Source organism: Cucurbita pepo, chromosome 14 (genome assembly GCF_057944985.1).
Source record: "Cucurbita pepo subsp. pepo isolate OVF chromosome 14, ASM5794498v1, whole genome shotgun sequence".
NCBI lineage: Eukaryota > Viridiplantae > Streptophyta > Magnoliopsida > Cucurbitales > Cucurbitaceae > Cucurbita > Cucurbita pepo.
This window is the reverse complement of record NC_141811.1, coordinates 5558181-5570478: the sequence shown is the minus strand read 5'-3', so window position 1 is coordinate 5570478 and position 12298 is coordinate 5558181. Positions and strand designations below refer to the sequence as shown.

Here is a 12298-nt window from a genome sequence, read left to right as displayed (position 1 = left end):
TCTCCTCCTCTTCCATGGCTGCCCCACGGCTCTTCCTTTATCATCTTTTCTCTCTCTTAAATCCAGCAAAAAGCCTACACCTTCCTCTCTCTCTCTCTAACGTACAGAAAAAACCCTAATTCTCAACTTTTGAGACAAAAAAACCAGAAGAAGATGAAGAAGATGAAGAATTATTGCAAATTTTTTGTGTTTAATTAATACCCATTTTGTAATTTGGGTTTTTTTTTTTCACTATTTAAAAAAAAAAAAAAAAAAAAAAAAAAAAAATTGCCTTTATTAGGAGTTTATTTATTGGCTTTCTTCAGACCCTTCAGTTATCGGTTTTTAATTTCTGTTTCTCTCTCTCCATGGAGTCTGGAAATAGTGGGAGTATGCAGTCGTCTAGTGGCGGCGATGAGGAGTTTGAGTCACCCGCCGACTCAATCACCGCCGCCTTTTTGGCTAATCCACCAAGTCATGGTGGTTCTTTCACCGGAAACTTCCATCCAACCAACCCTCTTCCTCAATCCTCTTCCTCCTCCGCCGCCGCCGCTGCCATGTTTGATCCTTTGTCCAATTTATTTGATCCAAGATCTTCGCTTTCTAACCAAAACCCACTTCTCAATTTCGATATGGTTTGGTCTCGGTCTCTGAGATCCGATCAAATTCCGCCGGATCTCGACGCCGCAAATCTTAATTCCGCCGCCGCCGATCAGAGTTTATCATCTATCTCTAATTTCTCCGGCGTACACAATTTTTCTCATCCATCTGATGGTGTTAATTCCTTCCGAGCTTCGGATCAGACGGAATTGCAAGATATTCCTAATAATTGTGGCCGTGGCGGTGGTGGTGGTGGTGCGAACGTCGTTAGGAGCTCGAAGAAACGGCCGAGGGCGTCTCGACGAGCTCCGACGACAGTGTTAACAACAGACACTACTAATTTCCGTGCCATGGTTCAAGAATTCACTGGAATTCCAGCTCCACCCTTCACCGCTTCCTCGTCGTCTCCTTTTACAAGAAACGCCGCGAGATTCGATTTGTTCGGTGGCGGTGGCAGTGGCGGTGGTGGAGGCGGAGGTGGTAGATCATCATCAACACATTTGGATGTTGTACAATCTACACAACAGAATTACCTTTTGCGACCATTTCCTCAAAAACCGCCGTTTCTCTCTCCGCCGTCATCGGCTTTCCTCGCCGGCGGCAACTTACAAAATCCAATTTTTGACATCCAAAACATGTTTCAATCCAACCCCAAATTGATCCCTTCATCCAACGATCAAAATCTCAAAATGGGTATTTTCGAGGAGTTCGGTTTAAACAGCCACAGCCACAGCCACGGCCTCCTACCGACCGGCCAAACCGTACGAGGCGACAACAACAACAACAGCAACAACAACAATAACAACAACAACCACCCTCCACCGACGAGCTGGGTTATCGGCGGCAGCGGCGGAGACCCAAATCAACAAGGTGTCAATCTAAGATCTAGCAATGGAAATCTCAACGGAAAATTAATCAGGTACGCCGCCGCCGCCGGCACTGCAAATTCACCGGGATTTCACGGCGATAAAGCGGCAGAGAATTTAAGAGCTAGAACTGAAGGTATGGTGGAACCATGGATATGTTCATCTGATTAATTGAAAAAAAAAAAAAAATCAAAGAAAATGAGAAAAATTGATGAAATTACAGTAGAGAGAGAAATAGAAGAGAGAGATCGTTAATTAACCATCGCCATTATCAAACATAATTGAAACACCTCATTTTCTTGGTAATTATTATTATTATTATTATTATTATTATTATTATTATGGTGTAAATAACAGAGATCTATTTTTAATTATTTCTTCATAATTCATTTTATATTATGATTCTAAAATTAAATTAACCATTTTTTTTTTTTTTATTTCAAGATTTTCTGTCTCTTTTAATTAGATTAGAAGGAGTGATTGGAGGCGAGATTTGTGGGAAGCCTCAGCCGCCACAATCTCTTGATAATTTCATTATCATATTCTTTAATTTTCATAATAATTATTATTTATTTTATGCAATTCATCATTTTGTGAAAAGATATGCACACAATCACATGCCTTTTCCCTTTCTTTTCTTTGTCTTTTCCTTCCTTAATCATTTCACTTTAGATTTTATTTTAATTAGAGATGAACAACAGCGAACGACGAACGACCAAGAACGATGAAGAACAGGTATAGTACGCTGTTATTTTTTAATTATTTTTGTTGGGATTTGGAGTATTGGGAATGGAGGAAGGGGCCCTTGTGTTCATATGAAATTCAAATGTTAAAAAGAAAGGTAAAAAGGAGGGTTTATGCAGGCAATACTCTTTTCTCTCATTTGCATGAAATGGAGGGATACCCAAAAAATATGGCTTTAATATCACTCCTTTTTAGATATTTTTGATTGAAAAATGATTATCTTTTTTCACTTCGATCGTACCCATCCTCTTCACCTTTCATATTAAATTTCGAGTCTTTAAAAAGAAGCATCATCACCCCCACACACACTAATGCCTACCCCTTTTACCCAAAAGAAAAAATTGAATCTTTTCATCGATAGTAAAGTTTATACATACAGATACAGAATGACACGTTTAAAAACGGTAAAAATTGAATTTTTTCACTGATAGTAAGAAATTTTTAAGGAGTTTAGAAAAGGGTGTTATCTTTTGATCACGACTAACGCTTCTCGTAACACATAGACATGGGAAATGGGTAGGGAGGGTGTGTGTGTGTGTGGGATGGTGAGTGCAATGATGGTGTTTTCTTTGTTGTATGAACCCACAATGCCAACACACAAACACATAAAGATAGAAAGAGAAAAGGAGATGATAATGTCAAAGTGGCAAAGGGCAAAGGGCAATGGCCTCTCATTTTGAGCCTAATATTCAAAAGATACACAACTTTTGGTTACCCCACATAAAAAACATGGCCATGCTAAAGCCAAACCAAGCAAACAAGCTGACAAAGTTTTGAGATTAACAAAGAAAAACTTATCCCTTTGCATACGTTTCTCTATCAAAAACTGTGTCAATTATGGCCTTATGTTCCCTCCTACTGTGTATTATTGATGAGTAATTTAACGTTAACCGTATTAAGGTAACACGTTGTATGTTCGAATCATTCGTACTATCATAGTACGTCGTCTTAATCATGCTGACAAAAATATTGATATCTCAAGTTTATAGAAATTTGAGTAATTCAGTAAGTGATTTTAATTTGATATATAAATATATGGTTAATTTGTCATTTGAAGTAGCTACTTTAGAAATAACAGAAAGAAAAGCAATGAATAGAGCAGAAAGGAGGTTTCCTCACTTCTTTCTGTCGTTCAAAACTGTGTATGATTGAATGAGTTGCATTGGGATTAGGGGTATTCTTTTTCTAGGGAGACCCGCCTCGTGTAGTGAAACAGAGTGTGAATGGAGAAAATTATCCATCGGGGACGGAGAATATATTCTATGTCCCCACCCTGTTAGCTTTTTATATATATTCTTGATTATTAACAGTAATTATATTTATTATTTTGAACTCGGTTTAAGAATATACTTTAAAAATATATATTTTTCTTGAAAATTATAAAAATAAAAATTTAATAAAGTTCCATAATTTTATAATTTTAAATTGTGATGAAGATTACAAAAAGTAAAATTTAAAGAAAAAGAAATAATAATTAAACGACAAAAGTTTATATAACAAAATAGTCAATGACAACATTATGATTAAGAATTATCCTTTTGAGTTAACATAAAATATTTACCATATTCATTAAATATTTTTATTAAATTCTTCCACAAATGTGACATTATAATAAATATAAATAAAAAAATCATGAAATATCGTTATAAAAATAAGAATTAGACTATATTATAATATTTTACTTTAAAGTTTTTTTTTTTTTTTTTTTTTTTTTTTAATTTAGAATATTAAAGCATAAGAGATGGGAAATAAAAAAAAATTCTTATTCCTCTAATTTATATATTCCCAAATCAGAATTTCTTCAGCACCATTCACAAGTTTTAAAATGTTTTTTATTTATTTATTTTTTATTTATTTAATGTTATTATTCTTTATTCCAATATTGTAGAATCCAAATAAGCTAAAGTTTTGTACGAAGTGAAGTTTGATATTACATACATGGCTGTATATCATTATTTTGAGATGCGTATTGCAAAAGCAACCATTTACGAGTATATCGGGAATGATATACTAAAATATCATCCGTTCAGCTAGCTCTGGTTTTTTAGTGTAGAGATTAAACTGAACTCGAGATTCAAGTCTAACTTTATATTGGGTAGCTCGGGAGAGTAGACTCTGTTAGCTTGGGTGAAGATGGGGCAGCTCAGTGTCATAAAGACAATGATTGTGTGACACTTGTTCTAACCTGATAAACAAGTCAGTCGTGTGAAAATCCTAATTTGTAGACAACTCGACTTTATGATCGAGGCTTGGGTCACGTTTGCGAGAAAATGTTGACATCTCTCGATAGTACATTTTGGGGCATCTCAGTCTTAGTGGGTGTAGATATAATTTAGTCATATATTCGTGTATTGACGCAACAGAAATAGTAAAAACTTAACTATACATGAAAGCAAGTAAAGGGGTTTGGAACAAGTATACGAGCATAGTCAACACCTTATGACAAGCATGATTAAGACATCTGATACACGGTCACATGCAACACGTCTTAAACAATCATGTCCGTGACACTCGGAGTCGGGAATCAATAAATTTTTTCAACACTTAAAAGTAAGTGCATTGATTTATTTCATGGACGAGGTTTCTAGTTCAATTTCAAAATAGAGTTCGAGAGTTGTGTAAGTTAAACATTGTTTGGAAGAGTTAGGCATGCGTTTTCTTGGACGTTACTAAGACAATGATAGTAGATTGTATCGTTTTAATTAGTAATCTCAATTTTAAATTGGCTTTCTATATATGGTGAGTAAGCATACGTGTCGTTCATATAAACAAAATTAAACACGAAATGCGAGTCTAAAGAATATTGAGGATAATTAAGCAAGCGTATAGTTCTTAAATATTGTGGATAATTACGAATATTGAGGATCATTTAGCAATAATACTAGTATGATTAGACACCACTAATGGTATCGTGTGCTATTCTTTTCGGTAACTTTTGACTTTGATATATGTTCATACATCATGATTCATATATATATATCTTATTCAAAGTATTTAATCATATACTTCTACACCAATTAAAACATTAGAATAAACTTATATAGTAAGGAACCAAAATGAACAAACCCGATAATTGAGGAATCAGAACGAACATTTGAAAAGTTTAAGGACTAAAATGAAATATTACTAAAAGTTTGAAAATCAAAATGATATTAAAGACATAATAACGTGAATATCTTTACTAAATTGTTTCGAAAAAGTGTAGCCTCTTTAGCTTATTATAAAATCAAAGACTCGTTACGAGGGTTCCACACCTTAGTTGATCTCTTTCTTTAGGATGGTCCATGCAAAAAATCTAGGTCGGTCCTTCGTTCATCTGTCAGAGGTGTGGATAACGAGGCTACATTCACAAAAGCATATCAACAAATATAAACTCACTATCCGATTATGGTGCTTTTAGGGTTGATGCCAAATCGACTATATAATCCAAAATTTCTTTGATAAGTATCGTTTGAGCTCTGAGTTGTAAGCACTCGACCATCAATGAATGGTAATTGAGTAATGGTAAAGGAGTTGGTGGGACCAAAGAGATGAAAAAAAATGATGGCGTTGATTGAATTAGAAGGTTAGAAGATATGATGAGAGATTGGGATCATAAAAGAGGATATTGCAGGTTTGGGCAGAAGATGACATGAATGTGAAGACAAGGGAGCCTTCAAAATCTGAAACAAATCATGAATTGATGGACAAGTTTGGGGTCAAATGAGAAGAAAATAGAAGATTCTTCTTCACTTCCAAACACTCAAACTCATTCAATCCTCTCAAGGCCTTACGTGTTTCCGCATTTTGAGATGAGTTTTGGCACAACTTGTCACAATCGCACTTTTAATGTCAGCGAACTTGCGATTGTGCGGCACTCACTATCCAACGACAAGTGAGCTAAGTCAATTCGTTTTAGAAAACGAGGGCAGAGAGAGATTTTCGAAAGAGACGTTATATAAGCAAGCAAAGAGAAATAACAACGGCTTACAGTATATAACCTTCGGTAGGGAGATATGGGTTTTGGCACGATATAAAAAAAAAAAAAATCGTGTGCACAATGGTATAATATTGTCCACTTTGAGAACAAAGGCCTCATATCAATGGAAATAGTATTCCTCACCCTTATAAACTCATGATCTTCCACTAAATTAACCAACGTGGAACTCACTCCCAATAATCTTCAACAGATAGTCGGTCTCTCAAAAACCTAAATGGCTCTGTCTTTGAGGGTAAAAGTTGTTTCCATTAAATCTTAACACACATTTCTACGAACCATCTGAAAATTATTCGATCAGTGTAGAATGTGGATAAAGGATAGAACAAACTGAGTACATCCTATGACTTCAAACTCTTTATTGAATATGGAGTACTCCAAAGTATTTTTCAAACCTTTATTTGAGTACCAAACTTGACGCCATAGGTACTTGGATGGACCTTGTGATGACTAAACCTTACTTGCCTTTATTAAAAGACTCATCAACTTCCTTTTAATTTCTCCAAATGTTTTTTTGAATAATATTTTCTTCCAAATTTAGTTTTAAATTTTTTATTTTAGTTCTTATAGTCTGGTTAAATCTCAACAACGTCACTCATATTATTAACTACATCATTATATAAATCTATCTTGGAGTCTTATTCTACTAAGCTATGGTCAGATTTAGTGATGTTTATGAGACGAGTAATTTTTTTTTTTTTGCAAGCATTGGGTTCCCACCAGTATTTTTTTTTTTTTTTTTTTGTTTGGCTATTTTAAAGTTTTCATTTTTCAATATAATCTTTAATTAAAAAATAAAAAAATAATCCTAATAAAACAATATATTTCATTCCGTCTACCAACCTAATTTTTAAAATTTAAAATTTTAATATTACAACAGGTAATAAACCTACATAAAGAATTAGGATTAGAGTCTCAAAATTAACTAATTTATTTTTTAATATAAACCAGAGATATATATATATTTATATTAAACGGGGCAAATGAGGAATATAATCTCGATCTCAACCTCATTTATCTAAGAAAAAATGTTCCCCACTCACTCCTCCATAGTTCGGAGAATCCTTAACCATCTCTAGTCTGATCTGACAATAGTGGCTAGTTTTAATTCGTTGCTGGCCTATAATACAATTCCCTTGTATTAATCTCGAGTCGGATTTAACCAATGGGCCTAGTTTTGTTGGTTTGTAAGCCCAGTCCAACCTAACCTAATTTTGGGCCTTTTTTACTCCAATCCATGGACCTAAATATATATTTTTTTTAGACTATCTTTAATATTTTTCTCATCTATAAAATACCCTCATTTTTATAATTACGAATATAAAAATTAATACATGAATTTAAAAATTAAATATTCAATGTCAATAAATGTTTATAAATTAATAAACTAATTTAAAAATACAAATTGATTTAAAAAAATTAAGACAAGTCGACACTGGGGTGGTGGCGCAGTTGGCTAGTGCGTAGGTCTCATAGCTTCTGAGTTATCCTGAGTTCGAGCCTCTCTCACCCCATAATGTTATTTTTATTTAATTAAAATTTTAAAATTGTACAACAACGGGGTGGTGGCGCAGTTGGCTAGCGCGTAGGTCTCATAGCTTTAGAGTTATCCTGAGGTCGAGAGTTCGAGCCTCTCTCGCCCCAAACATCTTTTATCTTATTTTCAAAGTGTATAAAATAAACGCCGTCGTTCACCAATAAATTGCAGTCAGTTTGGTCGAGAGTTCGAGCCTCTCTCACCCCAAACATCTTTTATCTTATTTTCAAAGTGTATAAAATAAACGCCAATAAATTGCAGTCAGTTTGGTCGAGAGTTCGAGCCTCTCTCACCCCAAACATAAAATAAACGCCGTCGTTATAAACGCCGTCGTTCACCAATAAATTAGTTTGGTCGAGAGTTCGAGCCTCTCTCACCCCAAACATCTTTTATCTTATTTTCAAAGTGTATAAAATAAACGCCGTCGTTATAAACGCCGTCGTTCACCAATAAATTGCAGTCAGTTTTTGAATGTTAGCTGTATAATATTAATTATCCAAAAAAAATTAGATTTTTTATTGCGATCACCAATAAATTATCCAAAAAAAAAATAAACGCCAATAAATTGCAGTCAGTTTGGTCGAGAGTTCGAGCCTCTCTCACCCCAAACATCTTTTATCTTATTTTCAAAGTGTATAAAATAAACGCCGTCGTTATAAACGCCGTCGTTCACCAATAAATTGCAGTCAGTTTTTGAATGTTAGCTGTATAATATTAATTATCCAAAAAAAATTAGATTTTTTATTGCGATCACCAATAAATCGTTCACCAATAAATTCCAGTTAGTTTTTGAATGTTAGCTGTATAATATTAATTATCCAAAAAAAATTAGATTTTTTATTGCGATCACCAATAAATTATCCAAAAAAAAATTAGATTTTTTATTGCGATCACCAATAAATTGCAGTCAGTTATCCATTTTGAATGTTAGCTGTATAATATTAATTATCCAAAAAAAATTAGATTTTTTATTGCGATCACCAATAAATTGCAGTCAGTTATCCATTTTGAATGTTAGCTGTATAATATTAATTATCCAAAAAAAATTAGATTTTTTATTGCGATCACCAATAAATTGCAGTCAGTTATCCATTTTGAATGTTAGCTGTATAATATTAATTATCCAAAAAAAAATTAGATTTTCTATCAGTGAATTTAGACTATATACACATAAATAATGGGGCCTTGATATCATCGTTCTGTCAGTGGGAAGGCCGATGCGAATGCGTTGGATTTGTGCTCTTTTGCAGCTTTAAACTACTCTCTCTAAACGTTAATTCATTCACACACCTTCGTTTCCACCGTCTTTCAGAGCTTCCCCTCATCCCCAACAATGGCGGCCACTTCCACTTCTCTCTTCTCCTTCACCCATACTCAATGCCCGGACAAACCCAGATCCCTTCTTCGTCCCACACCCTCTGTTTCCCTCTCTTTTCGTTCCAATTCGCTTCCCACTTTCCGGTGTTCTCTCAATACCGCCGTCCACGACGCACCCATTGAAGAAAAAGTAGATGTTCCCATCGAAAAGAGTAAGCTCCTCTCTCCAATTTCAAATCGTGGGGTTTTTGTTGTTGTTCTTCTCCTTGTAGCTGATTTGATTTGATTTGATTCGATTCGATTCTTTCCTCAGAGTTTCCATCTTTTCCTACTGTCATGGATATCAATGAGATTCGTAATATCTTGCCCCACAGGTGTTTGTTAAATTGTTCCTCTGTTTGGGGTTTTGGAGATTCTTGGATTTTATTCTTATATTGTGATTTTTTTCTTTTGCTTAAGGTTCCCATTTCTTTTAGTAGATAGAGTGATCGAATACAATCCTGGGGTTTCCGCTGTTGCAATTAAGAATGTTACCATCAATGATAACTTCTTTCCAGGGCACTTCCCTGATAGACCCATCATGCCTGGTGTTCTCATGGTTGAGGTATCTTCTTAACCTTCAAATTATTCAACTGCTTACTATCTATTCAAAATGAACTTTCGATGAATTCATGAATTTATGAACTGTTCTCATGGTTGATGCAAGTTCTAAACCACTTCAAATGTTATGTATCGCCCATGTTCATATGAGAAAAAAAAGAAATGTACAATCTGCAAATTGTGTAGATGAGCTATCATAGCGCTACTAGTACTAACTTCTAAGCTCTTGATTGATCCCAATGCGATGGATTGAATCACATTGGTTGGAGAGGAGAACGAAGCATTTCTTATAAGGGTGTGGAAACCTCTTCCTTGTAAACGCGTTTTAAAATCTTGAGGGAAAAGTCGGAAAGGAAAAACCTAAAGAGGACAAATGGTATCATAGCCAAACACCAAACGGTGTGCCAGCGAGGACACTAGGCCTTTAAAGGGGGATGGATTGTGAGATCCCACATTCGTTGGACAGGAGAACGAGACATTCCTAAGGGTGGAAACCTCTCCCTCGTAAACACGTTTTAAAATCTTTGAAGGGAAAATTCAAAGAAGACAATATCTGCTAGCGGTGGACTTGAGCTGTTACGTGATATTAACGGTCCATAAGCGCAAAGATAGTATGAGGAAGAACCTTCTTTAGTCTTTTAGAAAGAACTCTAACCACAGGAAAGAGCTGAGGCTAATGGGTCTGTAGTCATGAACTGTGCGAGACTCCAATTTCTTTGGAATGATGCATGTGTGTCTCGTTGAGTGAGGCATTGATAATCCATGTTCTTAAAATATGTTGGAACGCTCTCATTGTGTCACTTTTAAGAAAAGTTCCAATTCTTTTGGAGATTTCAGCATGATACCATCAGGACCCGGGGGATTTTTTAGTGCCTAATTCAGAAAACAGCATAGTAAATTTCTTACTCTGGTTACGTTCAAGCTGTGAAGCTTAATGATCTGAAATATGGTCCTGTTGAGTAATATTCGGGAGGGTTTGTAACAGCCCAAGCCCACCGCTAACAGATATTGTCCGCTTTGGCCTGTTACATATCGTTGTCAGCTTCACAGTTTTAAAACGCGTCTACTAAAGAGAGGTTTCCACACCCTCATAAAAAATGCTTCATTCTCCTCTCCAACCGATATGGGATCTCACAATCCACCTCTCTTGGTGGTCCAATGTCCTCTAGCACATTGCACGGAACCTGCCTCTAATACCATTTGTAACAACCCAAGCCTACAACTAGCAGATATTGTCCGTTTTGGCTCGTTACGTATCGTTATCAGCCTCACGGTTTTAAAACGCGTCTACTAGGGAGAGATTTCCCCACCCTTGTAAAGAATGCTTTGTTCCCCTCTACAATCGATGTGGGATCCCAACAGGGTCCAACCAACCATGGGTGAAAAAGGTGATGAAATCCCTCTCATTTTCAGCATCCGATAGGCTGCTAGTGCCATCGATTATTTGTCGGACGCTCCTTTTTATTTCAGCGTCGTTTGGTTAGACCTTTCTCATGAATAACACATCCTTTTTATTTCTCAATGAATTTCACAATATCTTGTACTAGTATGAAGCTGTCATGACAGAGGACAGGTATAATCCTTGTGTGATGAAGATCTCCAAATATGATCTCCATGTTTTTATGATACTTAAATATAGTTGTTAATAAAGCTCCATGACATTGTTGGGTTTGCAGGCAATGGCTCAAGTAGGCGGTCTAGTTATGCTGCAACCAGAGGTGGGAGGCTCACGCGACAACTTCTTCTTCGCTGGAATCGACAAAGTGAGGTTCCGAAAACCCGTGATCGCAGGAGACACATTGGTGATGCGAATGACTCTTGTTAAGTTGCAGAAGAAGTTCGGAATTGCCAAAATGGAAGGGAAGGCGTACGTCGGAGGCGAAGTCGTGTGCGAAGGTGAGTTCTTGATGGCCATGGGTAAAGAAGAATGAAAATTTGGTCATTTATATATGTGATGGATATGGAAATGAATATTACAGACGTTGGAGTTTAAAGCCTATGATATAAATGTTTGTGTTTCTGGAAAAGCTTTTCTTTGTAGGTTTTGATTTTTGAAAAAAATTATTTTAAATTATTAGAATGGTGGGACCTGCTAGACCACCTAGGCTAGATACGTCTTGGCTAGATACGTCTTGGTCTCGAATTGACGAAGACTCTTGGGAGAGGAGTTCCACATTGGGTAATGAAATACTGTCTCTATTGATACGAGACTCTTCGGGAAAACTAAAAGCAAAGTCATGAGAACTTGTGATCAAAATAAACAATATCATATTATTGTGGAGAGTCGTAGTTTCTAACATATTTAACTCGTAAGACCAAAGAGTGACAGAAAATCTTAGATTTCTTGTCTCACCGTGCTTGGTTGTCCGACCCTGGTTGTTGCTTTGACATGTGTCAAGTGTCGTGTCACAGACAAGTGGCGAAAATGAAAATGATGGTGTCCAATCCTATTACTTTCCAAATTTGACTATTTATTTGATGAATGTATTTTCAACATTTGGCGAGTAGATTCGAACGTAAGTCAAAATAAAACAAAAAAAAATCATGCTCGAGAACATATGGTTTAATCCATTGAATTATTGTTTATGTTGACGTATATAAGGGACTTAAAGTCCCAAAATTGTCATATTAATTTTGGCTTAGACCAACCAAGTAAGTGATTCATCTACTAGTTTGGTT

General features: G+C 35.6%; 2 protein-coding genes and 1 non-coding gene across 3 annotated transcripts; all 3 read left to right on the top strand.

The window, feature by feature from the left end:
- Nucleotides 1-245: 245 nt before the first annotated feature.
- LOC111810412 (uncharacterized) lies at nt 246-2027 on the top strand. The gene has a single exon (XM_023697118.2). The coding sequence runs from the start codon at nt 348-350 to the stop codon at nt 1614-1616; it is 1269 nt and encodes a 422-aa protein (XP_023552886.2). The 5' UTR covers nt 246-347; the 3' UTR covers nt 1617-2027.
- A 5697-nt stretch (nt 2028-7724) lies between these two features.
- On the top strand, nt 7725-7809 carry TRNAM-CAU (transfer RNA methionine (anticodon CAU)). Its single transcript is given in 2 exon segments — nt 7725-7762; nt 7774-7809. It is a non-coding gene; the product is annotated as a tRNA-Met (tRNA).
- Nucleotides 7810-8886: 1077 nt separating this feature from the next.
- On the top strand, nt 8887-11646 carry LOC111809739 (uncharacterized). The gene is made up of 4 exons (XM_023696139.2): nt 8887-9231; nt 9333-9393; nt 9479-9623; nt 11296-11646. Exons 1-4 carry the CDS (start codon nt 9036-9038, stop codon nt 11548-11550), a joined length of 657 nt encoding a protein of 218 aa, XP_023551907.2. The 5' UTR covers nt 8887-9035; the 3' UTR covers nt 11551-11646.
- Nucleotides 11647-12298: the final 652 nt, after the last annotated feature.